Source organism: Pteropus medius, unplaced genomic scaffold (assembly GCF_902729225.1).
Source record: "Pteropus medius unplaced genomic scaffold, Ma_sr-lr_union100, whole genome shotgun sequence".
Classification (NCBI taxonomy): domain Eukaryota; kingdom Metazoa; phylum Chordata; class Mammalia; order Chiroptera; family Pteropodidae; genus Pteropus; species Pteropus medius.
Genome location: NW_024349519.1, coordinates 12,947,050 through 12,967,190, shown reverse-complemented (window position 1 = coordinate 12,967,190; position 20,141 = coordinate 12,947,050). Strand labels below are relative to the sequence as shown.

At 34.7% G+C, this 20,141-nt stretch overlaps 1 protein-coding gene across 1 annotated transcript in view; it reads left to right on the top strand.

The window, feature by feature from the left end:
- MED21 (mediator complex subunit 21) overlaps nucleotides 1–2,455 on the top strand; it is a 6,976-nt gene extending 4,521 nt beyond the window's left edge. Inside the window, exon 5 of the mRNA XM_039882450.1 lies at nucleotides 1,949–2,455. Coding sequence (XP_039738384.1) covers nucleotides 1,949–1,980 — 32 coding nt within the window. The 3' untranslated portion in view covers nucleotides 1,981–2,455. The remainder of the gene's footprint in view (nucleotides 1–1,948) is intronic.
- The last annotated feature ends 17,686 nt before the right edge of the window (nucleotides 2,456–20,141 follow it).

The window sequence follows — 20,141 nt, the reverse complement described above, 5'->3', positions numbered from 1 at the left end:
AAGGAATTGAGATTAAAGCGGTCAGGACTATTGAGAGAAGTTGGTGGAGAGGATAGAAGTCTTAAATTTGAAGATGGTAAGGAATTGGTATTGTCAATCTTCAAAACTGCTTAAGAAATACTTTTAGAGCATCGAGAGTCTACAACTCGAGTCATGGAGAAAAACATTTCTGACTACTTAATGTGCTGTCTTTTTCCCACTATTAGTCTCAGAAAAGGAATCATGTAGTTTGTATATGAATCACACATTTTTTTATTTACCCTAGAGCCATACTTAAATATTTGCCAGTCAATTTTGCTGTTTCCTACTACTGCCCCCTAAAAGTCCTTACTTGTGCTTTTTATGATTAAAACATTTAAACACTGTTAATAATTGGCTAATTTTATCCAAAATTACTTTTTCTTGTTTTATTCTCTTGCTCAGAGATCATTATTATAGAAACTTAATATTGTTGCCACTACCAGTAAAATCCTTAAGTTTGGTAAATGTTTCCTAACTGTAATATGTTTTCTTTGGCCTCCAGCTTGCAGATCAGTTTTGTAATGCCATTGGAGTGTTACAGCAGTGTGGTCCTCCTGCCTCTTTTAGTAATATTCAGACATCAATTAACAAAGATCAGCCAGCTAATCCTACAGAAGGTAAGTAGATTTTCTTAGCTTTCCTTAGTTTGACTCTCAAATCACTTGTAATCTTTTAAAATTAGATTTATTGAGAAATTCAACTTATTTATGGCTTTCTAAAAATGTTTTAATCGTTTGACAATATTACTGCAAGTTTTGTTATAAAAAATGAATTTATTATAGTCATACATAAGATGTCATAATTCTGTTTATGTCATATAACAGATTGTTATTCTTTTAGAGGAAAATTTGTATAAATTTAGCTGAATTTTACTTGTGGGACCTTAAAAAGGAGGGCATCTCATTTATGGATTCCTTTATTCAAATGGCCACCATATTGTCCTGATAAATGGTATTTATTGTGGTTAATTCCCAATTTGAGTTAAATTTTAAAGGTAATTCTTAAACATGTTATAGGATTGGTGTGTTAAAATTACACTTCAATCATTAGAAGCCTAGTATAGAAAAGTTTCATTAACTTAATGTTTAGTTTCTATTTCTGAAAACTTGAGCTTCTCTAATATCCTGAATTAATAATGTCTTTCTCTAGAATATGCCCAGCTCTTTGCAGCACTGATTGCACGAACAGCAAAAGATATTGATGTTTTGATAGATTCTTTGCCCAGTGAAGAATCTACAGCTGCTCTACAGGTAAAAATCTCTTTTTCCTTTAAGTACCTTGCTTATGGGGAGTTTTGAATTGAAGGAGATAGATTTGATAACTTTGTTATAATGTTTAAAGTTTAAGATTAAATTTTATAAAATGGGAGTTTCATTTACTGTGAAATAGTGTAGACTGTTAGAGACCATGCTGAATATAGCTGTCCAATTTTGAGTTACGTAGAAACTTCCTATTTTTCTCAGTTTAGCTCTTTTTTTAGCAAAGAGTGAGCGGAGGTTGGCATTCTAGATGTGGAATAGAATAGTAGTGTTCCAAAGCTATGAGGAGAAGAGTCAGATATAGACAACCAGAGATATCCCATTGAAAATTCATTGTTTTAAATAATTCATACAGGGAAAACTCTTAATAGTTCCCTGATTTTAGAATTTTTGCCTATCACAATGGCTGCATGGTCATTCAGATTTAAAAGTAAATACTTCTGCAGTTTCGTTGTTTCTCAACTCTTATCAGTCTCCAAGTTTTTCATTTCTCAAAAGATATTTAAATTTGTGTTTTATAAAGGCTGCTAGCTTGTATAAGCTAGAAGAAGAAAACCATGAAGCTGCTACCTGTCTGGAGGATGTTGTTTATCGAGGGGACATGCTTCTGGAAAAGATACAAAGTGCACTTGCTGATATTGCGCAGTCACAGCTGAAGACAAGAAGTGGTACCCATAGCCAGTCTCTTTCAGACTCATAGTATGAGTGTATACCTTGTGGCTGAGAAAAGAACTATTGCAATGCCATTAAGGATTCTGCATCAGATTTAGATGTAAGCCTTACCAACAACAGTGACAGAAACATCGAGCACTGTAACACATGTTATCTTTTTAACTATTTTTAATAGTCTTCTATTTTCACTCTTGATAAATCAGCTTGTAAAATTGTGATTGAACCAACTTTAAACCATCATTATAGCATAATTTTTTATTATCTGAATGAAATTATTGTGGCAGCTATTGCATTAATGGTCATAATATAATTAAACAAATGTACTATCAAATTCTATTGTGACATAATTTCTATTTTTGCCATATTCTACAGTCATTTTATAAATCAAACATCCCTCAAGCCAGAGGAGAGGTGGTTAAGTGCAGAAATATGGGACATTTTAATTTGTTGGTGTCCTTTTGCTTCTTTAGGGATGACATTGTATAAATTTGGAGCTTAAGCAAGGAAAGTTTCTGAAACTATGTTGCTTTTAAGAAACAGAGAGTTAGTGTGGCTGGACGAGAAATTAGGTCACTTTTATGGAACCTTTTTCTAGAGCCTCATACCCATTCTAGTTCATTTCCATACTTGTTTCTACTAAGAAATCGTCTTCTCTGTCTGAAATGTCCATGCTGTTGTGAGAGAATTTTTCTTCTTCTTGAATTATATTTTTCCTTAACTTTCACCTGTTTTTATTATTCTTTCCCTTAATTTCAAGAGTAAAATATGTTCCGAGTCATCAGTTTCTTCTCATTTTTTTATTTATCTGAAGGTTCTGTCTTCTGATCTTGTTAACTTTTCAACATTTATTGCTGCATTGTACTCTAACCCAAACATACTTCCACTACATCAGTTACTTCAGTTTGATTTTCTCTGTTGCACTTTAGTTTGTTATTGCTAACATTGGTGTCATGTATGATTATGTATCCAGCTCTTAGATCTTGAATCCACTGATTATCTCCATTAGAAAGCTAGAGTTAAAATCCGTTCCACGTTGTAACTGGTTACATCTCCCTAGGCTTCATTTTTAGCAATATCCTGAGCTACATTTCCTGCAATCTGTCAATATCCAGAGTTTAAGAAAGAGTAAGAATAATATAGTCAGATTCTGCATATTATTCTCATCATAATCAAGTTCTTCCACAGTTCTTGAAAAATACTGCTTAGGGGCACATTTTAACTACGATAATACAATTTATAGAATTATTAACTTTTAAAGTTATGTTAAATGTTATCCATACTAATAGATAATTAAAATGTTAAGCTTATTCTCTCTGACATCACTTAAAATGCATTTTATTTTTAAACACTGGCATGAAGTAGAAGGTAAGGAACCACAAAGAAAGTAATCTTCAAAATTCTAAATCCTGTTAAATATAATTAGCCCCCAAAAGAAATCAAATACAATTTGCCCAAAAAGAAGTCAGAAAGGTTGCAGCTTTAAGCTGGTAGACTAACTACTGTTAAAATATTACCCTCACCTGAAAGAAATTTTTTGAAATTGCCTTTTCTCCCCAGTTTAAGGTATTGTAGAAAAAGGACAATATCCATTCTGAAATATTCATAAAGATTGTATACAACATTGTCTCTTAGGCATCATTTTGTGGAAATGTCTATTGGATCAGGAGATCCTCAAAGCTGAAATAGATACATAGGCAGTGATAATCTTGCTGCCTAGTACACAGCTTCTAGAGAACCAAAAACAGTGATGGTTCTTTCCTTTCATCCACAGATTGATCCCTCCCTTCCCTTTTACCCAGATCTAAATCGTTTTAAGAATTAGTGGATATTTGGTTGTATTCAAAACATCCATGAGCATATTTTGTCGATGCTAAATATGCCTTGATATTTGGTCTTATCCACAACATCCATGCTTAGAAAACATCCCTGGGTTCAAATAGCCCATAACATTTATACTTTTGATTTAGAGGATTAATATATAAAAAATACCATCACGTTTTATTGGTGCAATAATTGGTTTGTGGCTGTATTACCAATAATAACCTGTTTTGTTTTTGGTTTTTTTTTTGCCTTGGGAGCCCAGTTAGTAACAGCACACGGGATTAGGTAGATGGGTCAGCATGGACCAAATATCTCTGTGGACATTTTGGACAGGACCAAATGTTCTGCAAGGGTTTTAAGGAGAAAGATCCTTAGAGGTGAGACCATGGTTTCTCTCTTCCCAAAGGACCACAGACCCTATGACCTGTTGGAATTTTCCGGAGACCTCGGGGAAAGTAGGGACACAAACGTTCATGACTTTGTTGGATGTGGATGCCCAAGTTACTATTATCTTTAGTGGGGAGAAAGGGTATCTGAATTCAACTCCAGTCTGGACAAAGTAACCAATGAGGGAGGGAGATGAACATCACCTCATGGCTTGGGTCTTTGAGACCAATCCAATGCACTGTGGTCATGGCTTCTACCGTGAATATATTATTGGAATAGACATCCTGTACACACAAAAGCCAGAGAAGATACTCCCACTCAGGACATGCTAAATATAGAGAGGTAGTGTGACACGTAAAACAATTCCCAGCCCACTTCCTTGACCATTGGGTGTGGGGTGCCTGGCCACTGACAATTTATTTGAAAAAAGGAAAAAAGTAACAGTTAAACCCCTTCATCTTATTGTATTCCAGAAAGTGACTTACAGCAAAAAAAAAAACTACCTTTTCCCATATGACTAAAATAAGATCTGTACATTACCCCTTTTGTTTATGAGTCCAGATCCCAACTCTCCAAATTTTCATTCTTTATCTCATAAATAATTAAACTGTCTGTCCTCACAAATGAGCCTGACAAAATGTCCTCTAACTTTACTCGATCCAACTTTAGGCTTCTCCTCCACATGGCCCTGTACTGGTATGTGAAATAGTCCCTCCTCGGTGACACCTCCCAAAAATTGACCCCCCAAAAAAAGACATTCCTGATTAGCAGTCCCATTATGTCACCTGCTCATCTCAGTCCTTCAGTTTTTCTTAACCAGTTTACTTCTTTCTAAAAAATGTCCTTTTACGCCACATCTTTGAGATGCTTGCAGTTCTTATGATCAGAACATTCTTCCTATTACTATAGTCTCTCTGCCCCTATTGCAATAGTTCCTCTCTTCCTATTATAATAGTTTTTCAAATAGTCTTTTCTTGCCTAAATCTGGATTTCTTTTTACTTGACACTAAAACTTGTGTAGGAAAAAAATCCCGACTCATTGCATAGCCCCAGGGCTAAGGCTGGGGCAAAGTGGGCAGAGGCATTTCTTACCTTGAAGTAATCTCTGATTCAGAACATTTTGTGTGCACATTCAGGATAAAATTAATAAAGATGATTATTGAACACCCAATACTTACCAACATATAATTCAGATATCAAAGGGGAATTATAATGGAGATTAGGACATAATTCAGAACTTAATAAAAACAAACTATATAGAAACATGGCATTCCACTAAGACCGCATTTAGAAGAAAATGCAAGTATTCTTATATTAGGAAAAAAGCTGAAAATTATGAGCTAAGGTTTCAACAGAATAAAGGAAATAATGTAACAGGAGAAATTAAGAAGAAAACCATACCATGAGAGAATTAGGAAAGCCCAAAGTTGGAGATTCAAAAGAGTAATAAGATAGACAACTTAGGCAAATTTGACCAAGGAAAAAAACATATGGCTTAAATAAACAATATGAAGAGTAAAAGAAAAACATCATATGCATTGATTTTAAAATATTAAGAAAATTTGAGTAACTTCATGCTCGTATTCAAAAATTTTGATGAAAAGGATATATTCCTAGAAATAGCAAATGGGCTCAAGAAGATATATATAAATCATGGTCCTTTAACCTTTAAAGAAATTTAATCAATAGTCAGAAGTCTTCTCCACAAATAAAACACGAAGCCTAGAGAATTTTAATAGTTTTACTAAATATTAAGGAAAAAAAATACAATATTACACAAAATAAAGGTCATTACCAAAATCTGACATACCAGTATAAAAATAAAAATTACAATCTCACTCATGACCATGCAAAAATATACATTAACAAGTTAAAGCCAGTGGGAATTGAAAAATGGAATACATCACAATAAATCTATGTTTAGTCCCAAGAGTGCATGACAGTTTTATCTTCATAAATTGCTTTGTATTTTTATCAATTATAAGATGCCCATTTTTTTCTTAACTATACCTTAAACTGGAATATTCAATGGGTGGCTGTTGTTTCCTTATCGGAGCATAAGATAATGGTATATTTTACAATTGTTGGAATCTTTTTTTTTTTTACAATTATTGGAATCTTTGATTTAAAAGAAGTAATGTTGTTGTCACAGTAATAGATTAAAATCAGAATCGTGATCATCTAACTTGATTCAGGAAAAGCATTTGATAAAATTCAACATCTTTTATGAAAAAGCTGGGCAAGGTAGAAACAAAAGAATTTTTAAAATATGAAGGGTACCTTATAGAATATAGCAAACATATTGAATGGTCAAATGCATTCTGTTTAGGTTTGAGAACAAGACAAGGATGGCTGCTATAACCACATCTATTTATTTTTATGCCAATAGTCCTGACCAATACAGTTAAGCATAAAAAAGAAAAAAGGAAACAAAATTCTTACTGTTTAAAGATGAAATAATTACCTAGAGAGCAAATTAAGAAGATTCCATAGAAAATTTTGGAAGAGACATCGGACAAAAAAACAATTACAACACACCAGCAACAAATGCCAGAAAAAAAATTTTTTTTAACATTTTCAATAGCATTAAAAAAATACAATAAAAATGTTAGACATATAGGGAGAAATAGAACAAAATATCAAGAAAAGAATTATAAAACTTTAAAACATTTTTTAAAACCTTAATAAATCAAGAGCAATACTATTTTTATGGAACGAAAAATCTTTTAAATGTCATTTTTCTTCAACAGTTGCATAGATTTAACATAATTTTAAATTTCCAACTGGGATTTGTGGAAATTGACAAGTTATTTCTAAAATTTACATGGAAGTACAAAGTGGCAATAGAAATCAAGGTCCTCATGAGGAAAGATAACAATGACAGAGCTTGCTTTAGTAATTAAGACAGCTTCTATTAGTGCAGGAATAGATAAATAGACCAATGGAAGAGAATTGATCTAACATAGATCATATCTATATTAACCAACATAGATATGAAAACTTATTTTGTGCCACAGATGATATTGCAAATCACTGATGAAAGAATAAAAATGGTGCTGGAACATTGGTATATGCCATATATTAAAGTCAATGCCTATGGTATTTCTTTTCAGGGTGAGGAAAATGTTCTGCAATTAGTGGTGAACAATTGTGAGAATATTGAAAATAATGAATTGTGTACTTTAAAAGGGTGAATTTTATGGTATGTGAATTGTATGTCAGTAAAGCTATTATCAAAAAAAAGAAATCCACACATGGATTAAACACTTATATGTGGAGGGCGAATATCTAAAATGTTTTAGAAGACATTAGGAAAATTTCGACTTCAGGGTAGGAAAGGATTTTTAAAAACAGATACAAAAAGTTCACATCACAAAGGAAAGTAATATAAAAGTTACAATAAACTGTTAGACACAGTTTCAATATTAACTAATTTAGAAAAGGTTGATAAATTCAACTACGTTAAAATTTAGACCTTTTGTTCATCAAATACTCCAAAAAAAGTTAAAATGCAACCTCGACCTGAGAGCAGGTATTTACAACACTTGTAGCTGGACAAAGGATTATATCTAGAATATGGAAAAAAATAATTTTTAAAAAAGGAAAAAGGAAATCTATTCAATATCTTTTATGAAAAAATTTGGCAAGGTAGAAACAAAAGGATTTTTAAAATATGGAGGGTATCACAGAATATACAAACATCATATTGAATGGGTGAATGCATTCTGTTTAGGTTTTGGAACAAAACAAGGATAGCTCCTATAGACCACATTTACTTATTTTCGTGCCAATAGTCCTTTTTCATTTCATGGAAGAATGACCAACAAAAATATTCAACTTCATTGGTAATCAGAGATATCTGAATCTGGCTTTCTAGGTCTTTAGGAAGGTTCACTTTTCAAGGCAGGAGGACCAAACATATATATGTGTGTACATATATATAATATTTACTAACACTTTGCTAGTATAAATTATATACATTTGATTTATAAATTGTATAAATTTGATTTATAAATTGTATACATTTGGATATGCTGTCCATGGGCTTCCATGTATTCTTGACCAGGGCTGCATATTTTCAGAGCAGGTCTATAAATATATGTTTATATAACCTTATGGAAAGCAGTGAAATTCCAAAGACAAAATTCAGGTCAGTGATTACTTCTAGTGGAGAGAAGCAGATGCTATTAGGGAAGAGCACAGAGGGCCTTTTAAGGTAGTGTAACAATATTTTTTTTCTTGAACTAGAAGGTATGCATTTAATAAAACTCAATATTTAATACAAACTTAAAGTCATATTTTCAATGGTAAAGTATAAGGCGGCCCATTTTTAAGAAGCATAACATGTTTCATCCATGTTTGAATTCGGCACAACTGAGCCATTATAGATAATACTGGAAAGGTTGTTCAATCTTCCTCCACGTGACTGATCCACACCTTGTTCCCCATACTTCTCAAAAGTTCAACAGTAAGTAGAATTTAGAAAGATTGCCAGAGGGGAGGAGATTGGGGGTGGCTGGGTGAAAAAGGTGAAGGGATGAAGAAATCCAAATTAGTAGTTACAAAACAGTCATGGAGATTTAGAGTATAGCATAGGGTATATAATTAATATTATTGTAATGGTTGTGTATAGTGCCAGACGGGTGCTAGAGTAATCGGGGGGAATCATTTCATAAATTATATAAATGTCTAACCATTTACTATATACCTAAAACCAATATTAAAAAAAATTAAAGTTAAAAAAAAAAGGAAGATTAATTGCCCTGCTACTGCCGTGTCCCTGACTCATCCTTCCCTCACCCCACACCCCCACCCCAGTGCTGTATTTAGGGTTGCCAGTTGTTTCTCCTTTTGGTTGCCTGAGGAAGGCCTCACATGGGAAAGCTCCATTAAGGTGCTGATGCTTCAGGTTGGAGCTTCTGAGACCAAACAGATACCAATCTTTCACCAGGAGAGGGCAGTTAGACCCTGAACTTTGGTTCTATTGAAGAAGTGATTAGATAGAATATTTTGGGACCTGGAGGGGTACGTGGTGACTAGTTTGGTAGCAGTAGCCACAAGTTAAATTTCCTCTAGAATCAACTCACAGCTAGTATTATGAATCTGATTTGAACTAGTATCCTCCCAGAACCAGTAACTTAAATGTGCTGAACAATTGTTTATTGTCTTTAAAATAAAAGCACTGTGATACAACTTCATGGTATAAGACTTTTAGTTAGCCCATCAGAGGTTAAGTACTAGATCAACCACAAAGGAAGTTATGTGAGCACTTTCTCTGGGCTGTAAATTATTCTTTAGGCTCATGTTCATGCATGTGTGTGTGCGTGCATGTGTGTGTGTGTGTGTGTGTGTGTGTGTGTGTGTGTGTGTGTGTTATGTGGCCACATCTGAAATCTGCTACTTCGTAGCTGAAGGGCAGCCCTGGGAAAGGCAATATAAAAAGTGATTAACAGCAAAGGCTCATGTGCTACCTGCCTAAACACTGCCACTCATTAGTTGTATGACTTTTGTTATACAACAAAGGCCAAGTTGCATTTGTTTTGGCAGAACTACAAAGTTGGGATGATATTACTAATTGTCTCATGGGGTTTTATGAAGGATAGATAAATGAGTTTATACATGTCCAGCATCACCCTCCTAGGGGCCAGACTAGGACAGGGATGTGATGGGGATCACAGTGTCTGCCACTTTTGGTTGTCTGACTCTAGAGTCTGAGCACTTACCCACCAGGCTGTCCACTCTGCATTGTCTGCAACTTTTGGGGCTTTAAGGGTCGCTTTAAACTCGGCCATAGTTCCAAGAAATATTGTTTTTTCATTTACAATTATTAAAATATTTTTTTCCAGTTTTGTAATATTTATTTCTTATTTACAATATTGCCAATGCAATATTGTTTTTTATTTACTGTCTTGGCTGAGGCAGAGTGGAAAGGACAGTTTTAGAGCTTCCACTGGGTTTTCCAATTCCATAGCTCTTACACCATGGGTTAAGAAACTAATGTGGGAGTTCAGCTAACTACAAAGTTCAGTGACTGGGAAAATGATTACTGGATGAGTCATAGAACCTGTGGACCTACTATGAATGGAATCTTAGTGAGGACTTTGTTTATTATTTATAGTTACCTTCCCCAACAGGGGGCCATGGTAATGCTTCATATTTTCAGGTAGTAATGTCAACTTTGAGCCTACTGCCAACACTCCTTGAAATGCCTTGATATTTCTCTTTCTCTTGTATACAGTTACCTGTACACAAGAAAATGGCTATGGGTCCCTTTGGGGTAAGTATGGGAGAATTATCATAAACATTTGCTATGGTGTTGTAGAGTTTTTCTCATGAGGGATCTGCACGAGATCAATGTGTTTTGAATCTGAAAAGGGGCTCAGGCTTGAAAAAGGGAGAGATCATGACTTCTTATTGGGGCAGCTGCTCTGCAGATTTTAATTATCCATCCTTGGTTTCCTCTGATTGTGTTGATTGAGCAATGTTGCCTATCTCTTGTGCCCTTAGGGATTCATGTTCTCTTAACAATCTTCATATTTCTCTGAAGGTGAGGGTCCGTCCCTATTGCTTGCCACTCTGACTTTGCTGCTTACTACAATAATTGAGCCCAACTTGTTTCTGATAGTTAAGTACCACCACCTGGTCCCTATTTGGGATCTATCATTCCCATTGCCATCAGGTAGCCCAGTTTGGTGCCAGCATCTCTTACCATCAGCCTTAGCCAGTGGTGTGCTGGAACTGATTCTTATAAGCTCTTACAAGAGCCAATTGTTAAATTTTTATGAAATTTATGAGCCAACTGTTAAACAGAAGATGTTAAATGTTATAAGACAGGTGAATGATTCTGTACTGATAAACTCTCCCTTACCCAACTTTTTGTTTTGTCTCCTTGATCCTGTACCCTCATGTTATATCCTGGTCTCATACACATTCAGCTCCTGAGAGCACACTTTAGCCAGGTCCTGCAGCACCTTTTCCTCCTTAGGAGGCTCAGCACCTCCTCAGCTGTTTAGACTGTGATTGACCCTAGTTTATTATCTGGCAGCCAGGACATGAGGTGGGGTGTATTATGGGCAGTGGTGAGTGAAGAATGGCATTTGTCTTGTAAAGCGGAGGACTCTGCTTCATCTTCCAGGAAGTACGGAGAACTAGCCTTTAATGGGAAGGAGCGAGGCTACTTGTGCAGGCCCAGAGGAATCAGAGGAATCTGAGGATTCAAGGTTTTTTAATGCATTGACCAAGAGGACCCCATTCTAAGTCTTAGGCTTAAACCTCTTCCAATCAATGCCCTGACCTTGGTGAAGCTGACTTGCCTAGGGTGAGAATCTAATATTTCTGGAGTTTCACTACTCTTATAATTAGAGGCTAAATCTGATCCTTAGCATTTGCTACCTCCAGACTACAAGAGCTGAGAGTCTGCTTCCAAGGAAACTTTTTGACTTTCACTCTTTCCCTTAAATTGGTGATTAATTCCCTTAGCCTTCCTTTCCCCGCTTCCTTCTCCCGCCACCATGCATTGATTGATAGCACCCAACAAGAATCATGTTAGTCTTTTTTTTTTTTTACAAATTTATTGAGGTCAATTGATGACAGTAAAATGCAGGTGTGTGTGTATGTGTGCATAGTTTACAATTTGGTAAATTTCAGCATACACATACACCCTTGAAACCATATCAAAGTCAAGATAACAAACATTTCCATAAACCTCAAAGGTTTCCCCCTTCCCTTTTAATTTATCCTTCCTTTCACCCTTGTGCTCAAGTAACTCCTGATCTGCTTTTTTATCACTGTACAATAGTTTATATTTGCTAGAATATTATGGAAATAAAATGATACAGTATGTAATCTTGTTTTGTCTGGCTTTCATTAAGTATAATTTTGAGATTTACACATTTTGAGTGTATCATTCCTTTTCATTGTCTAATAGCATTCCATTTAATGGTTGTACCAAATATGTTTATCTTAACCTGTTGATAGACATTTGGGCTGCTTCCAGATTTGGGTTGTTATGAATACAGCTACTATGAATATTCATATACAAGTCTTTGTGTGGATATGTTTTAATTTTTATTGACTAAATATTCAAGAGTGGAATGGCTTAGGTATTTGGTAGGTATATAGGTATATACTAAACTTTTTAAGAAACTGCCAAACTATTTTCCAAAGTTGCACCATTTTGCATTCTCATCAGTAGTGTATGAGAATTCCAGTTGTTCCACACCTTCACCAACACTTAGTAAAGTCCTTTAACTTTAGCCATTCTAGTAGGTGCATAGTGGCAACTCCCCAAAGTTTCCTCATGCCCCTTAGAGATTCTTTCCTCCATTTCCTCCCTGTTCACCTTCCTATCCTCAGGCAACAGTTAATCTTCATTCTGGAACTGTAGATTAGTTTGTATTTTCTAGAATTTTATATAAATGGAATCATATGGTGTGTACTTTGGATTCTTTCATTCAGCAGAATTATTTGAGATTCATTCATGTTGGAGCATGTATCAATATAGTTCATTTCTTCCTATTGCTGAGTCATATTTCATTATATGGATATGCCAGTTTATCAATTCACCTGTTGGTGGACATTTTGATTGTTTGAAATTATTGTCCAACACAAAGCTGTTATAAACATTTATGTACATATGAACATATGTATATGAACATATGCTTTCATTTCTCTCAGGTAAATGTCTAGGAGTATAATGACTGGATCATATGATTGATATATATTTAACTGTTAAGAATGTGCAAAACTGTTTTCAAAGTGATCATATGGAAATAATAGAAATGAAGTAAAACAAACACACAGAAAACCACATTTGTCATTTCAAGGGAAAGGGAACACTTAACAATGAGTGAGAATATGTATATCTATTTGCATTTTGAAAGTAACACCTCTAATATAAAATGTTGACATTTGACAAAAGATGTATGGAAGCAGTTCTATCATTATGGCATTTTGTTGCCAAAAATGATGTATGTCAGCTATAAAACTCTTCTATCAAAACACTTAAGATATTTCTAAAACAAAACTGTAACTTATTTTTAAATCTTCTGAAAGCTTAGTTTTGAACCTATTTGTTTAAAATATGAAAATGCAAAAACTTTTATTGTTTTATTATTGTTTACTACTTAAATTTTAAACAATTTTACTATTTAAATTTACTACTTAAATTTCAAAAAAATCTTTTTATAATTGGTGGATGGACTGAAAAAACAACATTCTGCTAACCCTTCCATTGTATCCATAATTCTTTTCAGGATCTTTTCTTAGATTTGAGAGACATTAACACCAAATATTGAAATGAACTAAACTTGTAACCGGAACTTCTATCACTTTATCTCATGGTACCAAACCAAATTTTATAAAAACAAAGCACGCTCGATTACATGTCTGTCACTACAAATATATTGGTAGAGGCAAAGAAATGATTTATCAGTAATAAAATAAAACATTTAAGAAGATCATTTAATTTCTATTTCATTCTTTCAAAATTTTTATCTTTGTAGACAGAACTTGTAAGATATAAAATGTAATACTACATATGTAGCTTATAAAGAAATAAATATATACATATCAGGGATATCACCTCAATATTTGTTTGGAAGGTGTATCTAATAAAAAAGTTTGAGGATCATAGTCTTATATGATGACAAACCAATGCACAAACTCAATTAAATATCAGGTCATCTCAATGGCACTATTTAGTCAAAATATTTATCTCTTTACCTTTAAAGAGAGAAAACCTAGCACATGATACATTTTAATATGGGTATTAATGTACTACAAGACTAATTATTAAAATGTGGCCCATGAGTCTACAGCCATGCTACCCTGAACAAGCCCAATCCTGTCTGATCTGGGAAGCTAAGCAGGGTTGGGCCTGGTTAGCACTTGGATGGGACACCACCTAGGAAGACCAGGTGTGTTAGATGTAAAAAATAAAAAAAATAAGAGATTGTAAGCTGACGAAGTCCTTGCAATCTGTGAGGTCACCAAGGGTTGCCTCGCTTAAAAAATAAAAAATAAAAAAAATAAAATGTGGCCCATGGTCTTCTAGGTCTATGGCAACAAAATTATTTTCATAATAAAGTTAAGACATTACTTGCCTTTTTGTTTTGTTTTGTTATTTATTTATTTATTTATTTTTTAAAGTTTATTGGGGTAACATTGGTTAATACAATTATACAATTTTCCAGTTTACATTATAATTTGACATCTGTATATTCTATTGTGTGTTTACCACCCAAAGTCCAGTTTCCTTCAGCTACCATATATTTGATCCCCTTTACCCACTTCACCCTTCCCTTAAACCCAATATTTGACCCCCTTTACCCCATCTACATCCCTCCTCCCCCTCCACCCCACTAGTAACCGCTAGTCTATAGTCCATGTCCATGAGTCTCTGTTAGTTTGTCCTGCTCATTTGTTGCTTTTAGGTTTATATCCCACATATGTGATATCATGTGATTTTCAACTTTTTTAGTCTGGCTTATTTCGCTCAGCATGATTATCTCGAGGTCTATCCATGTTGTCGCAAATGGCAGTATTTCATCTCTTCTTATGGCTGAGCAATATTCCATTGTATATATGTGCCACTGCTTCTTTAGCCAATCATCTATCATAGGACACTTTGGTTGCTTCCATGTCCTGGCCACTGTGAATAATGCTGCTATGAATATCAGTGTGCAAATATCTTTTCGGATATGGGTTTTCAAGTCTTTGGAGTAAATACTCAGTAGAGGGATTCTGGATCATATGGTAGATCAATTCTTAGTTTTTTGAAAAACCTCCATACTGTTTTCCATAGTGGCCGTACCAATTTGCAATCCCATCAGCAGTATATGAGGGTTCCTTTTTCTCCTCATCCTCTCCAACATTTGTTACTACTTGTCCTGTTGATTATAGCTATTCTAACAGGTGTGAGAAGGTGTCTCATTGTGATTTTGATTTGCATTTCCCTAATAGCTAGTAATGTTGAGCAGATTTTCAAATATTTGTTGGCCAATTGTATGTCCTTTAGGCAGAAGTGTATGTTCAGGTCCTCTGTCCATTTTTTGATTAGATCATTTGCTTTTTTGTTGTTATTGAGTAATATGAGTTCTTTGTATATTTTGGATATTAGGCCTTTATCGGAGGTGTTGCTTGCAAATATATTTTCACATTCGGATGGTTATCTCTTTACCTTGTTGACAGTTTCTTTTGCTGAGCAGAAGCTTTTTAGTTTGATGTAGTCCTATTCATTTATTTTTGCTTTTACTTCCCTTGCCTTTGAGATCAAATTCATAAAATCCTCTTTAAGTCCAAGGTCCTTGAGTTTAGTTCCTATGTTTTCTTCTATGCATTTTATTGTTTCAAGTCTTATATTCAGGTTCTTAATCCATTTTGAGTTAATTTTGGTGTGTGGTGATAGACAACAGTCTAGTTTCATTCTTTTGCAGGCGGCTTTCCAGTTTTCCCAGCACCACTTATTAAAGAGGCTTTCCTTTCTCCACTGTATGTTTTTGGCTTTTTTTGGTTTACTTCTGGACTCTTGATTCTGTTCCACTGGTCTGTGTGTTTGTTTTGCTGCCAATACCATGCCATTTTGATTACTGTCGCTTTATAGTATAACTTGAAGTCAGGCAGAGTGATGCTTCCAGCCTCATTCTTTTTTCTGAGGATGGCTTTGGCAATTCGGGGTCTTTTGTGCTTCCATATAAATCTGATGATTTTTTCTATTTCTTTTTTAAAAAGCCAATGGGATTTTGATGGGGATTGCATTAAATCTGTATAATGCTTTAGGTAATATGGTCATTTTAACTATGTTGATTCTTCAATCCAAGAACACAGAATATCTTTCCCTTTCTTTGTATCTTCGATTTCTTTTAACAGGATCTTGTAGTTTTCGTTACATAGGTCTTTCACATGTTTTGTTAAATTTATTCCTAGGTATTTTATTCTTTTTGTTGCAATTGCAAAAGGAATTCTTTTCCCCCCTTCTTTTTCTGACTCTTCATTATTAGCGTATAGGAATGCTATGGATTTTTGAATGTTGATTTTGTATCCAGAGACTTTACTGTATTTGCTTATTGTTTCTAGTAGTGTTCTTGTGGTATCTTTAGGGTTTTCTATATAGAGAATCATGTCATCTGCAAATAGTGACAGTTCCACTTCTTCATTTCCTATTTGGATGCCTTTCATAGCTTTCTCTTGCATGATTGCACTTGCTAGGACCTCCAATGTTATATTGAATAACAGTGGCAACAGTGGACAGCCTAGCATTGCTCCTGATCTTAGAGGGAAGGTTTTTTGTTTTTCATCTTTAAGTATAATGTTGGCTGAGGGTTTGTCATAGATGGCCTTTATAATGTTAAGTTACTTTGCTTCTATACCTTTTTGTTGAGTGTTTTGATCATAAATGGATGCTGTATCTTGTTGAAGGCTTTTTCTGCATCTATTGATACGATCATGTGATTCTTATTTTTTAATTTGTTTACATGGTATATCACATTAATCGATTTCTATATCTTGAACTATCCCTGTGCCCCTGGGATGAAGCCCACTTGATCGTGGTGTATAATCCTTTTAATATGTTACTGTATTTTTTTCACTAGTATCGTATTTAGGATTTTTGCATCTGTGTTCATGCGACATATTGGTCTGTAGTTTTCTTTTTGTGTGTTATCTCTACCAGGTTTTGGTATCAGGGAAATATTGGCTTCATAAAATGTGTTGGGAAATGTTGCCTCCTCTTAGATTTTTTGTAAGAGTTTGAGGAGAATAGGTATTAAATCCTCTTTGAATGTTTTGTAGCATTCACTGGTGAAGCCATCTAGTCCTGGACTTTTACTTTTTGGTAGGTTTTTGATGATTGTTTCAATTCCCATACTGCTGATCAGTAAATTTAGATTTTCCAGTTCTTCTTGATTCAGTCTAGGAAGGTTGTATTTTTCTAAGTCCTGGTCCATTTCTCCTAGGTTCTTAAATTTGGTGTCATATACTTTTTCACAGTATTCTTATATGGTCTTTTGTATTTCTTCAGTGTCAGTCGTAATTTCCCCTCTTTCATCCCTGATTTTGTTTATTTGTGTCCTTTTTTTTTTAGTGAGTCTAGCCAGGGGTTTGTTAATTTTATTAACTTTCTCAAAGAACCAGCTCTTTGTTGCATTTACTTTTTCTATTTTTTTTGTTTGTTTTCATTTTCATTTATTTCTCTCTAATTTTGATGATTTCTTTCTTTTTGTTGACTTTAGGCTTCATTTGTTCTTTCTTTTCTAGTTTTCTAAGATGAAGCATTAGGTTGTTTATTTGGGCTCGTTCTTGTTTTTAGAGATAGACCTATAATGATATGAACTTTCCTCTTATGGCCGCTTTTGCAATGTCCCAAAAGTTTTGATATGTTGTATTATCTTTATCATTTGTTTCTATGTATCTCTTAATCTTTTTATTTCTTCTGTGACCCAGTTATTCTTCAGTAGCATGTTGTTTAATCTCCATGTTATTGTGCTTCTCAATGTTTTCTTTTTGCAGTTTAAAAGCATTATGATCAAGGAATATGGTTGGTATGATTTCAACCCTCTTATATTTGTTGAGGCTAACTCTATGTAAAGGATAGTTATATATATATATACAGTCATCCATTTTCCTCTGTGTGTGCCTTATCTCCATTTCTCTTTGTGGATATGGATCTTTGAATCCTCCCCTTTTCAGTCATTGTTATCTCAATTTGTCTCTATGTATGCTGAACATTCATTGCTATCTTGCTATAGCAATTCTCTTATTATTATTTAAGCTTATGATGCCCTGTTCCTAGTAAGGTTTGCACTCCTCTGCTTCTATCAGCCTGCTAGTCACCTTACTCCTAATTATGTATTTTTTTTGGTAATTTTGTTTTAGGTGAGCTGACCCTTTTCAGTATTTCCTGAAGTGCAGGCCTCATAGTGGAGAATTCCCTCAATTTTTGTATGTCTGGAAAGGTCTTTATTTCTCCTTCATATCTAAAGGAGAGCTTAGCTGGATGCATTATTCTTGGCTGGTAGTTCCTTTCATTTAATAGTTTGAATATTTGATTCCACTCCTTTATGGCTTGTAAAGTGTGTGCTGAGAAGTCCGATGATAATCTAACGGGTTTTCCTTTATAGTTTACCATCTTCTTCTCCCTGGTGGCCGTGAGAATTCTGTCTTTGTCGTTGATTTTTGATAACTTTAATACAATGTGTCTCGGTGAAGGTTTTTTGGGGTTGAGATAATTGGGTGTTCTGTTGACTTCTTGAATTTCAAGCTCCAGCTCATTCCTTAGACTTGGGAAATTCTTGTCAACTATTTGTCTGAAAATGCTTTCTAGTCCCTGCTCCTTTTCCTTGCCTTTGATATGCCCATTATTCTTATGTTTCCTCTCCTGATGGTATTTTTTTGTTCTTGTATTTCTCTTTCATTATTTTTCATTCTTCGGTTTCTCTCTTCTTCCTTCTAATTTATTTCTAGATTTCTGTCTTCACTATCACTGACCCTTTCCTCCATTTGGTTGACTCTATTTCCTAAGCTTGCTATTTCATTTTTCAACTCTTGCAGTGTATTTTTTTTTTTTTAATCTCCAGAAGTTCTATTTGGTTCTTTTCGAGGGTTTCAATCTCCTTGCTCTACTCATCTAGTTGTTTTTTCAGTTCCTGAAATTGTTAATATGACTCATTTCAGAACTCACTGAGTTTTTCAGAAGTACCATGCTGAATTCTTTGTCATTTAAGTTGCATATTTCTATGTCTGTAAGCTTATTTTCTGGAGATTTGTCTCTTCCTTTCTAAAATGCCTTGTCACCTTGGTTGTTCATGGTGTTTAATGGACTATTTCTCCATCTGGGCATTAATGGAAATGTATTCTGCTTTTTTTCCAGAAAGATTTATTGTATAAAGGTCTCTCTTTAGCCTGCTGCAAAGAAGGCGCTTTTCTTTTGGTTTCCAGTAAGTGGCATCTAAGCCTCTTGGATCCCTGCTTTATGTAATGCCTTTAGTTTCTTGTAGATATTTAATCACACTCGCTACCCTCAGTTTCAGTCCCTGTCAATATTAGCAACAGTTTCAGTAGCGTTTTCTTAGATTCTCCTGGGGCTCCGTAGTGTTTGGTCTCAGAGGGTATGGGGGAAGGGCCCTCTGGTTTGGAAGATGGGGACTGTGGCTCAGCCTTGGTTTTGCAACCATGGTTGGTAAAAATCAACTGTTGTTTCTCTGCCGGCCGCTTCTCTGCTTTCTGCCTGATGGCTGGGCCCTGCCGCCAGCCAGTCACGGGGAGCTCATGACTTTCCCAGGCAAGGCTATTCAGGGAACTCTCCGTGGGAACTCGCTGCTCCTTCTCCCTTCTCCTTCCTCCTGCGTGGAGCTCCAGCAGCTGCAAGAGGCAGCTTCTTAATTTCTCCCAGTCCACCACCTGACATTCAGGGTTCTGACCTGTGGTAACTCTTATGCACAGATCCCATGCTCAGACGTGCTGGTGTGCAGTTTGGGTGTTTTTTTTTGGTTTAATTTTAGATGTTCAGCTTATTGTTGTTTCAAGGGGAGAGACGTCTCTCACTTCACCATGTTTCCTTTCAATCTCATTACTTGCCTTTATCACTGTGTTGGCTTTGTACTGACAGAGCAAAACCAATAGCTGTTAAAAGTGCTGGAGCCTTAGCATAAATCAAGGCACTGGAACCAAACTAGTCATTATATTCGTTATTGTCATACGTGCACAGAAAAAATTTTTCACTTAAGGACACCATTGATGAAGCAGTAAAAATTAATTTTATGAAATCTTGACCATGTACACATCTTTTTATTATTATGTGTGAAAAATTATGAATCATACAATACTGTATCATATCATATCATATCAATATCATATCAATATCATATCAGTATCATATCAATATGTACAATGGTTATATCAAAGAAGAAAATTTTTTGAGTTGGTTATATCAAAGAAGTAATTTTTTGAGTTGTGAGCTAAACTAGCTGCTTTTTTTAGGGAATA